Below are 19953 nucleotides of genomic sequence, written 5' to 3'. Positions count from 1 at the left end.
CAAATTCACTCTTTCATTACAGTTTCAGCATCAGTACGGGGAACCCCCTAGAAGCAGCCATGATAATCACGATGGGAATCTAAAACTGTCAACACATGTACAAGATTTATGATTATAGCACTGACAGAAAATTTTACTTTAGTTTCGATTGCCTCGAAGAAACATACTATTTTCATTTGATGGACACGACGAAATGAAAATTTCATGGAGCATTAATTCACTCACATTTCAATTAATTTTAACGTAGCTGCGACACATCTAAAATCGACTTGCAAGAACTATGACAGTAAAACAACCTCCTTTGCCTCAACCGTGTCATTCACAGGTAACTTTTTTAGACGTGTATCTTTATGATATAGTTTAATGGTTAATCTGTTATCCATAGTCAATGTCACGTGTCAAGGACTTGCTACATCTCTGAATCAGTCCTACTGAAATACCCTGTAGTAGTGCAGACGTCTTCCAGGTTAAAATATGCCTGTAGAAGAAATATACATGCCTGCCGGTTTGAATAGTAGAATTTCGAAATAAAATCAATATATATGAATAAATACATGTGAAAAGAATACATTTATCTGTCAGCCCATGTCAGTCATTTGATCAAACTTAAGCAGATATTTGTGTCAGTCTTGTACATGCTGTCATGGAGAATGAACTTTAAAACCCTTTTTTGTAGCTATTTAAAGATTAATAATGGGATTTGTGTTAATTCTTCACATACTCTGTCTTTAACGAAATATCTGAATGAGTGAACGAGTTCGGTTTCAACCACATGTGGACGTTCTAACATCTAAACAAAACAATGTATCTCTCAAAACTTTTTCAGCACATCGGCAAACAGCCGAAAACTTCCGAGTGATGAAAAACTTGTTGACTATTTATAAAAGAAAATCGCGAGAGAATGATAGATTTGTAAATCTTTTCTTAGTTTAATCAAGCAATAAATGTATGAAAATTCTCAGAGTGACTTTGATTCATGTAAGCCATGGTGCAGCACATGTAGCGTAAATTTAATTATGGAATCAACTAATCAGTTCCTGGTAAATTGCAGTTAGGAGACAGGTAGACAGGATGTTTATTCAGTAATAAAACCATGCTGACTGTAATTTATAAGGGTTGACAATATTTCATGTCCAATATTGGAGAACGATTGTAGGTCATTTGCAAAATTTATCGTTCAGTGACCTGCATTTTTGACGATTTCTGAACCCTTTGTCATATCCTTAATAAATATAGACATACTGCCAGTTATAAATCACTTCCAGTATTTACACTGAATTGGAAATTGTATATATTGTGAAACATTGCATTAAATGTTCTATAATTTTTTATTTTTTCTATGTTGACTTTTAGATTTTCTTAATTTTTTTGTTTAATCATGGATTCATACCCTTGTGGTACTTGTAATCAAGAGTGTGATGGTTATAGGAATATAGCTTGTGATGCATATGACAATTGGTATCACCAGAAATGTGAAAGTAATGTTAACTTTTCTTTTCCGGGCAAAACTTTGCTTTCATACATCTGTTCACTTAAAGATTTTGACTGTTTTTGTCTCTTAACAGTTTTAGATATACCTTCTTTCATAATTGATAATGTTGCAGCCTCGATTTTGGGTAACAATTTTTGGCCTGTGGAGACAACAGTGGAAGGTAATTGTTTTTTCAATGCCATATCCATGGGAATTTCAAATTCAGAAAAATTTGCATCAGAAATTAGGTACAGAACATGCATCGAAATGATTTCGAATAGGTCTTTTTATATGGATAAATGTAAATTTCTGAAACTAAGTGATATTTTGCCCCAATTTCACATATTAATTGCCTCCACAATTGGTTTTAAGGGACGAAAACAGGAGGAGATATCAACGGTATGTAACCAAATTAAAGAAATCACTGGTATTCATGATGAAAAAGTGATCAAAAGAGCAATTACAGCATGTCAAGATGAAAATGGAAAATTTGACATAGAAAATGTGGTAGCCATGCTGGTTGCTGAGGATAGCCATGTCAATAACAGTCCTTCAAAAAAGGTAACAGTTACATACATGTATATTGTAATGCAGATTTTTCATAACCTTATTTGGCATTTTCTTTATGAAAGTCTTATGATATATTATGCTCCCAGAGAGAGAGAATATGGCAGATAAGTCCAACAATGGTAAAATGAAAATTAAGGATCTGAATTATTATGGGCCTAAAGATTGCAGAAATGGGGTTACTGGCTGTTGAGAATATATGTATATAGTGCTATACAATGTGAGAACATTGACATTATTTACATGTATTATATGACATTTATAATGTTTTTCAATTCACAATACAACATTCTAAATGTAGACTTTGTTCTTTCCTTTTCGTCAATTTCCTTACATTTTGATCCAGCTGGTCACGGCACCTTAAATTTGGGATTGCACTTAATTAATCTAGGAGTATTGAAAACTCCAAATGACTTCATTTACATCCATCTGAAACTTACTTCCACCCAAGTGTAAATCGTTGTATCAGAACCTTCGACAATAAGAATGTACAAAAATATGGACATTGTTTTCCTGCTATAATTACAACAAATACAACTGAACAAACAATGATTGGTACTAAATATCTTTTTTTTTCAGCCTGCAACAAATTATTTACCCCCCAGAACAATAGCAGGTGATACATTAGATGCTAAAGGAAGACCTGGTATAGATTCCAGAGCAACACAACCAGCAGAAAGTCAAACTACAACCAGTAGTAATAAAAGTCAAGGTATTCTTTCCTGTAGTGATGTATTTAGACACATTATTAATTAGATGATGAATAAGAATGACCTCTGTCTACTGTTTAGGAAGGAAAAGTTATAATTACATGTTTTCATATTGCACATGTACATTACGAGTTTTAAAAGTTTGAAATGTTTGTGTTGACTTTTGTGAATTGCAAGTATTATTGTCAACAAGATCATGAAGTTAACAAATTGTATTAAGCCTATCATTTGACATAATAGTTGAAATGCATTACAGCAGCTTGAAATGGAGTGATTTCAATTTCAGTAAAAAGAGCAGATATGATAAAATGTAACAAATGCACCACCTTATAACCTAAATACAAAACAGTAAATACTTTCAGAGATCACCAAAATGTATTCAAAAAGTGTAAACATACCTTTAAGTGATCTCTGAAAAGCCCTGACAACAAACTTTATAAAAATCCATGGTAACAGAAAAATGACAATTCTTCAAAATCAAACTAAAAAGTAATATGACGACTGAAAGACATATTAATGACCAACACCTCCTGACGGAGGAAATGTGCATGAAATATGCAGTGGGGTTAAACTAGTTTTAATACATTTAATTGTCTCCATGGAATACCTCAACATATACCATTTAGAGAAACAATGAGATATCTACTCAAAGAATTCTCCCAGTTACTGAAAGCTAGCTCAAAACATATTAAAGAATGACAATTCCATCAACACTACCAGCATTGAAAATAATCGGTCACTACAATTCCAGTGGACTGAATTTGGAGTAGTAAAGTCAAGTACTAAAAAGCAATTGTTTGTTTTTAAAACAATTTCATACAGTTAATGTATCAAAAAAGGGTCAAATGTTTTGAATTTCCATCTCTGTCTTTTAGTTTATCACAAGTTAAGAAAGGATTTTTTTCTTTGTAGTATTGATCATTATTATTAAACACTAGTACCGGTACATGTTGATGTGATTTAAAGAAGATCTAATTCCTTTTATCTGACATAATTTTTGTTTCGTTTAGTGGAATTTCGCTATATTAAATCCAGATTTTACCATTACGATTCTTTTTTCAACTGTATATTTACTTCCAATTTTGCCATTTTTCCGCTGTGTTTGTTGGCCTCATAAAATCATCTCTTATATAAAAGAGCTACAGTGTTGTTCTTACTCATTGATTCTGTTTTAACAATTAGCTGGTGTTATTGACCTGACAACTGATACTAATGAAAATGACGAACTTCAGAAGGCTATAGCTGCCAGTCTACAAGACACACAGGGCATTCTAGGAGGACAGGTGTCTCGGGAAGAACAAGACATTAGCAGGTAATGTTGACTAAATAGGTATACCCTGAAATTTGGGCATTGTAAGAATTATTATTATTGAAAATCATAGGACATCAAACCTTTCTTTCTTTTTAAAAAAAGAAAATATTTTACACATTGAGATAAAAAGATTCCAAACTGTCAGAACATCACTATGAGGAATAGAAAGATATTAAATTTTAAACCCTAGTGGGATTCACTCAAGACAGTTATTGCCAGTTTTGATTATTGTGTAATAAAATAGTTGTCAATGAAGTAGAATTAAAGGATAGAAAATAAACAAGTTCATTTATTTTGATTTCAGAGTGTTGGAACAGAGTTTAATTGAGAGTAAATCTGGTACAAAGAGAAAGAGGGGTGATATTTGGTTTGTTGATCCCCTGAATCCTCATGAGAGAAAGAGACAGGAAGGATGTCCTGTTGGTCTGAAAAATGTTGGCAATACTTGCTGGTTTAGTGCTGTGATACAGGTACATGTAGCATTGAACCTTCAAATGGTTCAGCTTCTCATATCTTTTGATTCAAGATTTTACTATAACTGGTTTGTATTGTTTTATATGACACCAAATATGGTATGGTGCTATCCTTGCACATTATGTTGTCCTTCACAGGGACTGAGAAGAATTTTTTCAATGCTTGTCCACCAGAATGGGCAATTGCAAATCTGAAAGTGCATTTTTAAACAAAACTGCACATTCTTTTTGCTGATAAAGTGTACATGATGTTTCATAGATAAGTTAAAACTAAATGTTTGCTGAGAATGTAATTTAATGTATTTTTATGTCTTCCCCCACTCTGTCGGGGTAACATATTGTTTTTTGGCTTGTCTGTCTGTCTGCATGTCTGTGTCCATCACAAAGTTTGTCAGCGCAACTCCTCTGAAACTACTGAACCAAATTTTATGAAACATGGCTTGTTGGAAGAACATCATATTTAGTTGTGCAGATTACCAGGAAATTTTGATCCCCCAATATTTGTAGGAGTAATGCCCCTTTGAACTTCGAAATTTGCCAAAAATCCTCATTAATTACCTTGTCAGTGCAACTCCTCTGAAACTATTGAACCAAAAATTCTCAGAACAGTTTGCTAGAAGGGGGGAGACACATGTTTTTGCAGACAAAAACAAATTTTAATTTTTAAATTAAGACCTGGGTGTCCTGCTTCAGGATTAGTTTATGATATGAGTATAAATGAATTGATTTTTTATGTCATGAGTACAGGTCTACATTGAATTAAGTCTTTTTCGTAACATTTCAAATCTGGTCCCTTCCAAACCTTTTAAATCAAAGCATGGAAATACAAGCACTTGTCTGCTAACACAATCTATCATGTTCATGTTAATTTTTTTTCCATATTTAAAGTTTTAATCTTTTGAATCAACATAAAGGTATGATTATATAATCTGTTTCTATTCCAAGATATTTTCACAATTACTGTGTATTTATCATTTAAAGATTGTTTGTTATTTGAATGTATTTAACCTAGTAGTAGAACATATTTTTCTAGCTCCTTAAAGTCAATTTTGTCCAGGAGTATTTTATAAAATGTTATCATGACATGACCATTTCTTCATTTCATTGTCATGAATACAGCAGATTAGTTTCACCATTGTGAAGTATATAAGTAAGGCTACCAGAGTAATTTGTACTTTTTGCATGCAGAATTTGTGTAAAAGATAAATTACACTGGCAACAGAAATTAGGTGTCTTTCAACATCCACATCAGATAGATAGCTTTGTGGAAGCAAATGGCATCAAACAATTCTAATGATTTTGATAAGTTGAAAAAGTTATATTTTGTCTGTGATGAAACAATTAACAAATACATGTACATGTACAATGTAGAATTATGATTGTTTTATTGATGTATGTACTTACCCTATACTATCTTTATATGTAGATGCAGTATATACTTCCCCTATACTAACTTTATATATAGATGAAGTTTATACTTTCCCAATACTAACTGTATATGTAGATGAAGTATATATTTCCCCTATACTAACTGTATATGTAGATGATGTATATATTTCCCCAATACTAACTGTATATGTAGATGACGTATATATTTCCCCAATACTAACTGTATATGTAGATGAAGTATATATTTCCCCTATACTAACTGTATATGTAGATAAAGTATATATTTCCCCAATACTAACTGTATATGTAGATGAAGTATATATTTCCCCTATACTAACTGTATATGTAGATGAAGTATATATTTCCCCTATACTAACTGTATATGTAGATGAAGTATATATTTCCCCAATACTAACTGTATATGTAGATGAAGTATATATTTCCCCTATACTAACTGTATATGTAGATGTAGTACAGTTGAACCTCGATAAGTTGAAGTCGAAGGGACCATTCAAAAATGTTTGAGTTATCAAAGGTCGAGTATAAATCAGAAATAGTTTGGTCAATGATTGTTTCTGCATTTACATCATTTGTTGTGTTTATGCATGTACATGTACTTCACTTTACACCGTACTTCGTAATGCCTTGCGTTTCATATCGGAAGATCTGTTTGTATGTTGTGCATCATGTTTGAAATACTAAATGGCACCGAGTGTTTTAGTGAAATTTCCTTTTTATTTTTTCAACATCGAAAACATCAAAAGTGCACAAGATGCTGCTTTGTATAACTCACAATCATCAGTATCGTCAAACCATGTGTTCTACATTACGATAACATATCAGATTCACTAGCGAAAAGAATGTCGTCATTGAAATACACATACATCTGTTTGATATTTAATTAAATAGTCAGATAAAATTACAATTCATATGTTTTTTTTTTTTTTAAATTTTTTGTTATCAAAATATCAAATTTTCGCAAATCACTGTTAGTGTGAATTCCTATGTGTAATTAATAACATTCGTTTCTTTTCGCAACACGCACAATTTGGGATCAATTAAATGCACAAATCAAGCCATACAGAGTGTCAACAAATCAATTTCAAAAGCCACACTAATCATTGTTAAAATACACTTCAATCATGGTTTGAAATAAAGCAATTAGTTTTCTGACTAATTAGTTGACTTCGAGACATCAGGGTTAATTTACCTCGAAGTCCTATCGAAGGGACTGATTAATTACCTTGAGTTATCCGAGTTTTCGATTCATCCGAGTTCGAGTCATCCGAGGTAAAATTGCATTGGAGTAAGGGGAATTTTGCTGGGATTTTGTAATAAGTTTGAGTTATCCTAGATTTCGACTAATCCGAGTTCGACACATCGAGGTTCGACTGTATATACTTCTCCTATACTAACTTTATATATAGATGAAGTATATACTTCCCAATACTAACTGTCAGTATAAGCGAAATTCGTCAGTCCTGATGGTCTTGACCGTTAAAAAATGGGGTTATCCGATGTTTTTATCATGAGCGATGGTCCGCTGGTATAAAATGGCCGTCACAGTGCTTCGTTGGCTTGATTATTTGTTTGGTTATTAGATGTTGACTGGTTTGCGTAATTCCAATTCTGGTTTAACATCAGGCACCAGATTGTTGACATCGTGCTAATGTGGCCTATTCAACACTTTTGTTCCTGGCATACAGCCATGCAACTGTCATATGTTCAGACTAATAATACAACGCCTATAAAAGATGATTATGATCATAGGGAAATAGCTGCGAACGTAGCTTGAACTATTTTTTGTGATTTTAACGTAAGATCACAAAAACAGAAAAAAAATCAAGAGCTACGATTTAGCAGCAAATGGGGAAATGGACAGTAGTGATGTGTTTGACTTTGAGCAGACTGAAGCAGAAAACTTTTCATGAATTATAAAGTATGCTGTTGAAGAATGATTATGATAAAATAAAATTATTGATATTCAGATACTTATATTGATACAAACTAAAGTTACTAAACTAATCACATGCAAAGTGGGAAATAAATAAACCTGTATTAATAGCCATTTCTGAAAACAGATTGAGAAAAAAACTCCACAACCAAGTCATTACAACAAAATGAAAAAGCAACTTGGCATACCATAAAGTCATTTAAGAATTTTAATTTGCTAACAGTAAATTTACAAAAATGAGTGGGGCTGGCTAAATATCTGTGGGGCTGACTGGACAATCTAACCAGCCAGTCCCATGTATGACAGGGCAAAACAAGTTTTTGCAGACTCTGAACTGTATATGTAGATGAAGTATGTACTTCCCTGATACTCATTGGATACGTAGATGACGTATGTACTTCTGATACTAACTGTATGTGTAGATGAAGTATATACTTCCCCTATACTAATTGTATATGTAGATGACATATATACTTAACATTATATATAGACGTCCTAAGATGATTAAATTAGATATACCAGTAACATATATTATATCTGCCCACCTGTTTGCACTGTAATGCCTGGATTAATTAAACTGAAAATGATGCTTCAGTAAGAGATATTACCAAAATTCATGTTTGTGTTTTTTGTGACTTCAAGTATGGCTTAATAGTTTTATATGCTTTGTTTTCAGTCTCTTTTCAACTTGAGAAGATTTAGGCATTTGGTGCTGAATTTCAAACTTCCAAAAGACCCAACTCAGGTTGGTTGGAGTAGATTATCAGCCATTTTATTGGTCAATAATTAAAGGAGTTATTAGAAATAACATATTTTGTCTATAGATTATTTTTTTTCTTAAAGATAAATAATGGTGGTTGAACATACTTTAGAATAATAATTAAAAAAGAACATAGATCACTGAACTGGACAAGAATTTAATGATGGTGATTTATTACTAGATTGTATAGAAAATTTTATTGGAAATTTTCCATATTTTGCGAACTATGAAAAATACATTATCAGACATTCAATATTTTTGAAGAAAGTTTGGGGTCATCAAACTTCTTTCTTGTTATTTTAAAAGAAACTGAAATTCCAGTGACATTTCCACAGAAAATTTTCCCACCAGTTAAATCTCCTGTGAAAGAGGCTTCTTAGAATAAATATAATACTACAATACACATTTTTAAGTAAAATAATATTTTGAAATGATTTAAGTATTAGATTAAAATCATATCAAAGGATATTATGTTCATTCAAAATAATATTTCTAAATAAATTAGCAGGATGACAGAACAAGATTTGTTATAGTTATAATCTACCTTGAAGATTACTTTCACTTATTTTATTGTCTATGGAGAAATAACATTAAAAATGTGACACGTATGTCCAGTGGGCATTGCATTTTCATGTTTATTTTTCAAATTTATATCACATTTGAAGGTTTAGTTCCAAAAAGTTGAGAGTCAGTGGATGGAGGCGTGGACACTTGTTCAATCAGTATTAACAACAAAATCAAGTCATAAAATAAAAATTTTGAAACAAACACAAGTTTAACAAAAGCATAAACAGAAAACCTCATTGCTGAGTGTTTATAATATCCCATATAAAAATGAGATAGTGATATATCTGTAAGTATAAATTAAGAGATCTGATAGATCTGAGAACAAATGAGGTGTAGCATTCTTAATTGACTGAATAATACTATTTGACAGCAAGAAACAAGGAATGTCCGGTTTATGTCAGAACTACGACACCTGTTTGCATTAATGGTTGGTTCGAAAAGGAAATATGTCGATCCTACGAAAGCTGTTGATATTTTAAAGGAAGCATTTGCTGCTACAGCTACATCAGGTGTTGGAGATAGTCAACAGGTAATTTTATATAATCTATTTAGGAGATAATCAACAAGTAATGCCCACTTTTAATTGAAGGTTTAAATGAACATAGGAGGTCATGTTGTTTTAACAATTAAAGTTAGTTTCTAAAATGTAGGTGTATTTTTTTCCTATATTTTATCTTATTTTAGAAATAAATCTTTAACACATAATGCTTATTATTAAAAACAAAACTGACAAAACTTATTCAAATTGTTTCAGTAGAAGTATATGTTTCAAAATAATTTGCCAAAAATGTGCACTATTTTGTTGAAATATGCAACAAATTTGCCAAGGTATGATACATTTTTTTTTACAAAATTAAGCTAAATACACAAAGCTTAAAATATTAAATGGAATTTATTTGTATCATTCAAACTTTTTTTTTAGTTGTATTTAATTGTATTTTATTTAAATACATCTTATTTTTTTTCCATTTTAATATTAAAACTATCAGAATCCTTCACCGATTTATTTTATTCTCATTAACTATAAACAGTTCCAGAGGAAATATACAAACATTTAACATGTAACATAAACTGCATGTGAAATTAACCAACTCATGGAAGATTAAAAATTAACATGATGTGAATAATATTAACACTCCAAGCTGAGATTCAAGTTTTGCTTCTAAAAAATGCATTGCCTCTTGTTTATATTGTTATTAATGATATGAATTCTAGACACAAAGTATAAGCATTATAAATGGAAGGCTCAATGCATTGAATCCAAGTATGGTAAATGCTTAACTAAAATTACTTAAGCACTTCAGAGTGTCTTCCAGAATAAGTTTTTTAGAAAAAGTTTAATAGAACTTGTAATGCTGTTACATGTTATTTTGACTATGCTAATAGACATACACTTGATACATGTATGACACGTATAAATTTTGTTACTGATGAAATTAGATCTAACAGATTTATAATTACTACTGGCAAATCAAGCTTACAGTCTATCCATGCCTATTTCCTTCTCATTTTTAAGGGCAATAAATAAAGTTTAACATGGACTACATTGTACTCAAGGTGTCTTATTCTGTAGGATGTTAGTGAGTGTTAAACATTCACTATATTGTACACAAGGTACCCTATTTTGTAGGATGTTAGTGAATTTCAGCACAAGTTATTAGAATGGTTAGAAGATGCCTTTAAAACAACATTCAGACCACCTTCACCTGAAACAGGGTATGTGTTATTTAAGATTTATTACTGTGTAAACTGACGAGTCAGTTTGGTTTTTTTTAGTAGTCCAAGTAGGAGAAATACAACGTTATTTAAATTGATTATATAGGAGAAAATTTTGGTACTTTAAAATGTGTTCAAGCCATCCGAGTTTGAGAGAGTGATGTTTGACTGTACATATAACTTGTGTACATTAATATATTATAAAGTAGCTATTTTCTGATTGAATAAACAAAATGTATATTTTACAGTGCTGGTGAGCAGAGTAAAGTTAAGAATCCAATGGTAGAACTGTTTTATGGTCAATATAGAGCTGAAGGCATTAATGAAGGTAAGACATTTGGATGTTTGTCATCTGATTTATATTTGACTCTAAAAACTCATGCTATTGTTATTGTTTACCAAACAAATAATTATGCTGTAATAATTAAATGCACTGATATGTATAAAAACCAAGAAAATTTCTGTTTAAAAATTGTTACTTTTGAAGTTCATAGCAACAAGTAGAATAAATATCAACTGAACACACTGAAATGTTATTTTCTTTTATAATACTTTATAGGAGACCATATTAGCTATACCCTTTTAAAAAGCAAATGTTTTCATGGTGCAATCTGTAGTTATCTCCTCATTGAAATTATGTCTTATTTTTCATATTTGTAGGTAAAGGCTTTAGTAATGATGAGAATTTTGGTCAGTTTCCGCTACAAGTGAATGGGTTTAAAGACATCCATGAGAGTTTGGAGGCTGCCACAGCCCATGGTGCTATAGAAACTGTTAGTAGTGATACAACACAGAAATCTGGTCAAGAGGTTTGTTATACTAAGGCCAAAAAAAAAAATGTCTGTTTAGGGTTACATTCCTCCCAAAAATAGGGTAGGTCGGTCGGCATTTTCATTTTATTATTATTTTTTTTTTCATTTTATTTTTTCTCGACTAAAGTTGGAAAATAGCATCATGTTTAAGTCATGAAAGTGTTTGGTTTTAAGTAGAAAGTTTAATTTTTAACATATACAACTATTATTAATATAAGTACACTGTATTTACGCTTGGATTTACGTGATATAAATAAGTCTCCTATTCAAACACTATTGACTTGGTTTTAAACGTACATACGGTTTTACCGGAAATGACCTGTATTATACCGGAAATTGGTGGAAATTACCGATTTTGTCAATTTTGGAGAAAAAATGTATTAGGGTCGGTCAGGAAACCCGAAACAGACATTTTTTTTTTTTTGGCCTAAGCTGTTTGTCTTTGCCAGCACTCCACAGTTTAGTTTAGTCTCGCACTTTTGGCTAGGGATGAAAAATGACATAAATGGAAACCGGTGGTTGCTATAGTGATTAAAAATGAAGAATCTATTGTTGATAAAACATTTTCTGAAAAAAGGGGACTTTTAAAAGTATTTTGCAATGTTTTATATATTTTCAATGTTGAAGGGGCTTTTTTTCAATGACAATTTGACTTCATTGTGAAAGTGAAAGTAAGTCAATTTTTTACCATGCTAAATTTAATAAGTGGATTACAAAGTGAAATAGCTCAAAATCTAACCGGCGATGCCCATATGAGGAAGGGGTTTTTGAAGGGAAAAGTTTGAACAGTTTCAGGGATTGAAATAAAAATTTGAGATATTTTGCAGGAAATTTGATATTTTTAAACCTGATTATATGAACTTTTTTGCAAATTTTCGCATATTTTTGCATGGTTTCTATGGTAACCCTATATGCTGTGGGTAATTTTTTTCCAGAAAATTTTTACTGCATCCTGAAGGCCTTGGCTTGAGCTATTTCTAGATATATAGATTTACAGATGCTTGACAATTTTTTAAAGTGATAAATGTTACAAAGCATCAGATTACAAGACCAAAATTAGGCAGCTCTACAATACTGTGGAGTGCTGGCTTTACTCTGTTATTATTTCAGTTTTGCTTTTCTTTCGATGTTCTGTTTTTATGGTAGAAAAGCATTTTTGTAGCCTGAATCAAGTCATAAAAAGTTCTAGGAAAGTTTATGTAATGAGAAATTGATGTCTGTGTAAATATAATAGTTCATTAAGTCTTCTGTATCAAAATTGTTAAGCTATTTTTTTTACATGAATTTTAAAACACATGAAATGATAATGATAGGAATTAAGTCTTCTCTTGGTTAGATGAAATTACCTGATGAACTTCCTTATGTAGTTAACTGGACAATTAACAAGGATATTTTAACTTTTTATCATTCTATAGATTTTTAAATCTTTCTTTGAGGGAAAGTTTCAATCACCTTGTCAGTTATCTTGCTAATTACGTAAGGAAGTTCATCAGGTGATTGTCATTTCCAATAAACCCACTGAAATTTACTGTTTTACTCCTTTACACATATGTTTTACAGATTCCTGTAGACTAATTCTAAAAATATAGATTCTCCTTCAGCTTCAAGGAGATTATGTTTCTACACTCAAGATAGTTAAAAACCTTGATTTTAAATATCAGAGTGTAAAAGTGTTCTGTTTCCTCCATTTTAAAACAATTCCATTATTATAATTTTCCCCTTTGAGTATCCCATTCATAACCCTTTTGTAAGGTTTTCCTATGCAATTTTAAACAATCCTTCTTTTTTGGACATAAAGATGAAATAATTGATGCAGAACAGATATTAAGCTGCTTTTTATCATCAAAACAACAAATTGTAACATTTTCACATTTGATATGTTGAATAATTGATCACAAAACATCTGGACTATATTTATACACATTCTATGTCAACTGTACAACTTAAACAGTCCATGAATGGCAGTCAGGATTGACAAATTTGCTAGGTAATGACCTTAAGTTTGTCCAGTGAAATAAATCTACTGCACAAAACATTTTTAATCCCCTAGGGATTAAATTATTTTTAATCACCTGGTCGTGTGGTATAGAAATTCATCAAAAATGGAAGAAATGTGTTTTATATACTAAACCTTTTGGTTATGTATTGATGCATTAGAAGCCATCTTTGTTCTATTGAATACTGTGTTGTTTCAGTTGTGGTTCACCAGACTGCCACCAGTCTTGACCTTTGAACTTTCCAGATTCCAGTTCAACCAGCAATTGGGTAGACCAGAAAAAATACATAATAAAATAGAATTTCCTCAAGTCATATACATGGACAGGTAATTTTTTAACAATAACACAAAAACATTAGATATCTGGTTGGTAAATGAAACTGTCTCACTTACTTTCTCAATATTTTGACAACAGTTAAATGTAATTCTGTTAATAAGCATGTGATTTTCTAGTGATTCACTGAATTCTACTTTTATAAGGCCAGATTTATTTAACTGCTTCTTTAGTTCTGATATAGCCAATGCCCAAGCTGTTTTTTTCCTCAAATCACATCCCTTAGGTAAGTTACTATTTGTTCACAATCAAGTTAAAAGTGAAGTTCTGTTTTTTTTGAGAAACTATTTCATGTACATAGGTAAATATCTGTATACTGCAGTCTCTTTATCCATCTTCATGACATACATTACATGAAACATAGAGATTTGTGTAATGTCTGCTCAGTAATGGTAGATGGTTAAAACATAATGTTCTCATAAATTTGTTTATGAACGAATGAGGGTTCATTTAATGATGATAAAATGTTTTATGGTCTGTCCATCTGTTTTAGGTATATGTTTGAAAATAGAGCAGAGACTCGGCTACGTAGAGAACATGTCCAGAAATTAAGAGAGGAACTGTCTGTGTTGTATTCTAAGTTAGATAAGTTAGTACTTTTTAGTAATGATGAGTTGTTCGTTATTTAAAATGCACATCTTTAGTAAATTGTATCAATAGGTTTGGAACAAAACAGAATTTGGAAAACCTGAGCTGTTCAAGGTTTTAGTTAATGTTTAAAGTCTCTAAATGTGTCACAACTATATTTAAAAAAAAAGAAAGAGTATTGGTAATGGACTTCATGTTATTAAATGGTGTTTACTACTGTACACTACAAACTTTAACCATACAACTGTACACTTCAAACCTTAACCACCCAACTGTACACTACAAACTTTAACCATCCAACTGTATACTACAAATTTTTACCATACAACTGTACACTACAAACTTTTACCATACAACTGTACACCACAAACTTTAACCATAGAACTGTACACTACAAACTTTAACCATACAACTGAACACTACAAACTTTTATAATCAGTATGTATGTTTACTATTGTAGATTTAATCATTATGGTAGTGGTAGTAAGAAAGTTCCTCTACAAGATGTACTTTCCTATGCTTTAGAGTTTGCCCAGAGTAAACCTGATACCCAGTGTCTTTCATTAGATGTAGAAATGGAATCCCCAAAACCTCAAACTAGGTACATATATTTAATATTGGAAAAATGAATAGTTTATAAAAGTGAAAGTCTGTTATCTTTAGATATTCCATGAAGGTTTATGTCACATTGTTTTTTATATATTTTTATCAAATGTTCCGTGTAAAATAAATTCAGTAATTCTCTCGCCGAAATGTCACAACATGAATATCTATTCACTGATCACAAAGTATAAAATTTATTTTGAAAATAGCAATACATTATGGAAAATATCCAAGTATATAACTAATTCATAATAGGATAGTCAATTGGTTATCGAGATTAAACAAATATAATCACCCGTGCCAAGAGTGTTTGAAGATTTTAATCTGGGCATTCTATGGCACTCCTGACAATATTTGGGTTATTCACTTTTTCCAAGTCATTATCTTATTATGAGATAGTTATGTACTTGGATATTCAAAATAGCACACACAAAAAATATAGCTATATATATATAATTGAAATTACATTTAGTTTAATAGGAGTTACATTGTTCATTGAGTTAGCCTTCTGAAAATAAAGGAGCTGAATTATTTTGCAAATCATATTTTAATAATTTTTTGTCGTAAATACAGACAATAAGTAACGTTAAATGAAGAATTTATTAAGTAAAACTGGACATTGTCTATTTCAGTATGAATACTGACACACCTTCAACAGAAGATGTGCAGATGACCTCACCTTCACCGCCTTCAACCTCTCCTATTAAAAAATTGTCCACACCCATAAAACCTCATCGAACAAATGTATTGATTAGTAATCCGTCACCTAAACATGTAGATGATTCAGAACTAGAGGTACTACAAGAATGTTTACGGCGATGGAGGAATGAAGTAGAACAAGATGTTAGGGGTAAGTAGAGAATATAAATTGATGTGGTCACTTGCTCCTTTTTGATAATTGTTAGTCAAACTTGATTTTGAATAAATAAGCAGTCTGTTAGATGTTGTTTTATAACTTTTCCATGAGATACAGACCAAATCAACAAGTCTAGTTGTTCTATGGAAATGTTGGATTTTGTTCATTGTAATAAAATGGTTTTTTTTTCCACTAGTACAATAAAAAATTACAGGGATTCAGATTACAGAGCTCATATTAAATGAAAGGGGCCTTAAGATTATGGTTTTCTTCACTTTTTACAATTTCTATTGGGGACTTTTAATGGGTGAACCCTTGTCTCTATTAAGCATAACTGATCCTGAACTTTTCACTCCCAATAACTACATGTACTTGTAATTTGATGACATTGATTTTGCTTTAATTACATGTAACTAAAACTGATGAGAGTATTATTGTTTGTCAGGTACCAATTTTCGTGGTTTTCGTGTGTTTGGTAAACCATGAAATTTGGTTTCCAACGAAAAAGTAATTTTGCATTTGTTTGTATGATAGAGTTGTAAAATCCACGAATTCGAGAATCAACGAACTGATCATTTTTCCCTTAACCACGATAATTTGTACCCACGAATAAAAGTACTTTCACAGTATTTGATTCATAGTATCTATTAAATATTTTCTTAATCCATAATTTCAGGTTTACAAGATAATATCAATTCATTGGAAGAAGCCATAAACAGAATGTATGGAGATGAAGCAATGAAAAAGGTATCTTTACGATAACTCTGTAACTGGTTTGTTAATAAAAAAGGGAAGCAACTATAAAAATACTTTGATCGACCAAATTAGATTCATTTATTATACCCCTGCTCTGAAGTAGAAGGGGGTATACTGTTTTACCCTTGTCCGTGTGCCAATAACAGTATTTTCCAGCACAGTTTTCTCAGCAACTACTCTTTGCAGCAGTTTGAAATTTTATCACATTTTCCTGCAGGTATGCCATATACTATATCTGATGCGTGATATTTTATGGTCACACTACCAAAACTTTGACTGATTGGTTTACCAGAGAAGCTAGTCACTCTTGATTTGCTTTTGTTGTCACTGCCGACAAGGCAAGGCAGTGAAGATATTCAGATTTCCCATAGAGTATTTGCTAAAGTGCTTACCGTATTTTGGTGTGTGTTATGTGCACATTTTTGCATAGAAATCACTTCCAGAGCATGGGGGAGTGTATTTTGTATCAGTGTGTAAGAATTGGCCACAAAATCAAAGATTTTTGTACAAAAAAAGACATTGCATAATGTAAACAAACAAACCAGAAGTGAAATGTTACTGAAAGAAAGTTGAAATAATCATCAACTACATTTTTGAGTATTGAATTTTAAATGATATTTTCTTCAAATAATGTTAAAATGTCTTACTATCATGTTTCAGTCAAATATTTCTTTCTCATAAAACACGGTTAGATATTAAATTGAAACAACTAAAAACCAAAAAGTAACTAAGTCCTTTTTTGTCAAACCCTCCTTATTAAATGCAGCTGAAAGTGTAAACTTTGAAACTTATTTTGATTATTTCTTACAATTTTCTTCCTTAAAAGTATGTTTTAAAATGAAAAATTCGAAATTTGAGTTCCAACCAAAACTGGAAATGTCCTATTTTCTGGACTTTTGATTTTGTTTTATAAGCCATTTCATATATCCTGTGTCTATTTTATCATGCTTCGAAGTTATGAATAATAATTCAAATTTACATGATATTTAAATCTGGATATAAGTTTCTTTCCTTCACATTTATGTCAGAAATACTGCATCAAGATAAATAAATTGACCGATCAAGTGCAAAATATTGATCTTTTGTCTTACAAAATTTTACTGCAATCTAAATCTGAAAGAACTTTTTTTCATATGCTTTTGCACTGCATACAATACATAAATGCGTGTTATTCACACCAAAATACAGTAATTTACTTTTTTTTTTACAGCATCCATATCATCTGCATGCTGTACTGGTCCATGAAGGTCAAGCTGCATCAGGGCATTACTGGTCATATATATATTCATTGACTAAATGGTTAAAATTTAATGACATTACTGTGACTGATGCATCTTGGGAAGATTTAGTGAAAGAAAGTGTTGGTGGTTTTCATAATGCTAGTGCTTATTGTTTAATGTATGTGGATAAATCAAAATTAGAGGAAGGTAAGAACATATAACAATTAGATATTATTTTTAAATGAGTGTCTGTTTCAATTGGATTATGTACAACCCAGATTCTGCTATGTTATGCTCTCTGTGAAAATAGCAACTACTAGTTTGGTGCATGATGTGGTGTGAGTTCCAGTTAAATATAATTTGAGGCTTTGCTGATGAGGGATAGTGCTATTTGTACTCAAGTAACAACTTTGTTGATGATGCTGCATCTTGAACAACAGGATTTTGTGAGACTTCCAAGAACACTCCCTCTACTCCTACACTAAAAATCCAAACGGTCATTTTCAAATTACATTGGTCAATTCAGGCAGTATGATTTTGAGCAACTTGTGTTTTAGATGCCCCCCTTACACTCATAAGATGTTGGCTGAAGCTTTACCCCCATCAATGCCATTCAATTAATCTCTTTGAATTTATTATATTCTAATATTACTCTAATTTTTCAAGACCTCAAATTTGATAACCGCCATGAAAATAATGAACTTAATCAGAGGAGGATACTTATTTATCAACATTATTATTATACTGGCTGCAAACAAAGTTTGGGGGTGTAAAGGAATCACCTCATCTGTCTATTTGTCTGTCCACATTTCTTGTAAGCGCAACTCCTTTTAAACAACTCAAGGGATTTTGATGAAAGTTTATAGGAAGGTTGAGTATCATATGTAGATGTGCATGAAGGAACATAATTAGTCAGGGGGACTACAAAGGGAGATAATCCAAATTTTTTTCATGTAACAACCTCATAAATGCAACTCCTCCTAAACCGCTCAAGGGATTTTGATGAAATTTTATAGGAAGGTTGGGAACTATATGTTGATGTGCATGAGGAAATATAATTACGGTTGGATGACTTCAAAGGGAGATAATCAAAATCAAGGGTTTAACATGTCAAAACCTTTCAAGTGCAACTTCTCCTTTACCACTCAAGGGATTTTTTATGTAATTTTATAGGAAGGTTTGACATCATATGTGGTGTGCTTGAAGAAACGCTAATAACTTTCCTGTCCCTACATGATAAATAATGACATTAGCTAGCATCAGTTTTCTGTCTTATATTATTTAGTAGTTTAATAGTTTGAGAGAGTAGACTTGGTTTATAGAAGCTTCCAGGTCAGTTTAGACTGGTGCTATTGATTCAAGTCGACGAAAACAATTTGACTGCTTTGACTATAAATCAACTTAAAACAATTGAAGTTTCAAGTAATCCACTGTTGAATTACCAAGAGCAAAAAAACATTTTGTTACATGGAGCAATTGTGGGACTGGGCAAGAGCTTTTACCAAAGTTTTGAGTCTTCAACATGTTTAATATTTTAGACATTGAAGGCCAATCATGTTGCAAATGGTTTCATAGTATGAAATGTTCTATTTATATCTCTTAGAATTAAACTGTGATGCTGACACTTTACCTGATGAATTGATTGAGAAGGTGACAGATGATAACAATAAATTTATCCAAGAAATGGATGACTGGGACAAGGAACTAGCTAGGAAAGCTATGGGTGCTGGTGATGCAGATTGTACTATAACTGGGGAATCAAAACCAGGTCAGTATTTAAGGATAAACAGGGGGTTAATATTATGGTAGGTTCAGGAAAGTTATGAGTCCCTGTGATGCTAATACTATTATAACTATTTATTCAAATGT

At 31.5% G+C, this 19953-nt stretch overlaps 1 protein-coding gene across 1 annotated transcript in view; it reads left to right on the top strand.

The window, feature by feature from the left end:
- Nucleotides 1–50: 50 nt before the first annotated feature.
- Nucleotides 51–19953, top strand: part of LOC148615580 (ubiquitin carboxyl-terminal hydrolase 25-like) — a 33371-nt gene continuing 13468 nt past the window's right edge. The window contains exons 1-17 of the mRNA XM_088581951.1: nucleotides 51–325; nucleotides 1844–2032; nucleotides 2618–2750; nucleotides 3931–4060; nucleotides 4365–4530; nucleotides 8553–8621; nucleotides 9574–9732; nucleotides 10834–10919; nucleotides 11168–11247; nucleotides 11580–11728; nucleotides 13927–14054; nucleotides 14555–14650; nucleotides 15110–15250; nucleotides 15885–16102; nucleotides 16785–16855; nucleotides 18075–18291; nucleotides 19688–19852. Coding sequence (XP_088438077.1) covers nucleotides 281–325; nucleotides 1844–2032; nucleotides 2618–2750; nucleotides 3931–4060; nucleotides 4365–4530; nucleotides 8553–8621; nucleotides 9574–9732; nucleotides 10834–10919; nucleotides 11168–11247; nucleotides 11580–11728; nucleotides 13927–14054; nucleotides 14555–14650; nucleotides 15110–15250; nucleotides 15885–16102; nucleotides 16785–16855; nucleotides 18075–18291; nucleotides 19688–19852 — 2242 coding nt within the window. The 5' untranslated portion in view covers nucleotides 51–280. The remainder of the gene's footprint in view (nucleotides 326–1843; nucleotides 2033–2617; nucleotides 2751–3930; nucleotides 4061–4364; nucleotides 4531–8552; nucleotides 8622–9573; nucleotides 9733–10833; nucleotides 10920–11167; nucleotides 11248–11579; nucleotides 11729–13926; nucleotides 14055–14554; nucleotides 14651–15109; nucleotides 15251–15884; nucleotides 16103–16784; nucleotides 16856–18074; nucleotides 18292–19687; nucleotides 19853–19953) is intronic.

This window comes from Perna viridis, chromosome 5 (assembly GCF_037379345.1).
Source record: "Perna viridis isolate PV_CMFRI_1.1 ecotype Kerala chromosome 5, ASM3737934v1, whole genome shotgun sequence".
NCBI classification, from domain to species: Eukaryota; Metazoa; Mollusca; class Bivalvia; order Mytilida; family Mytilidae; genus Perna; species Perna viridis.
Note: the sequence above shows the minus strand (reverse complement) of the source record. Positions and strands in the feature narration are given on the sequence as shown.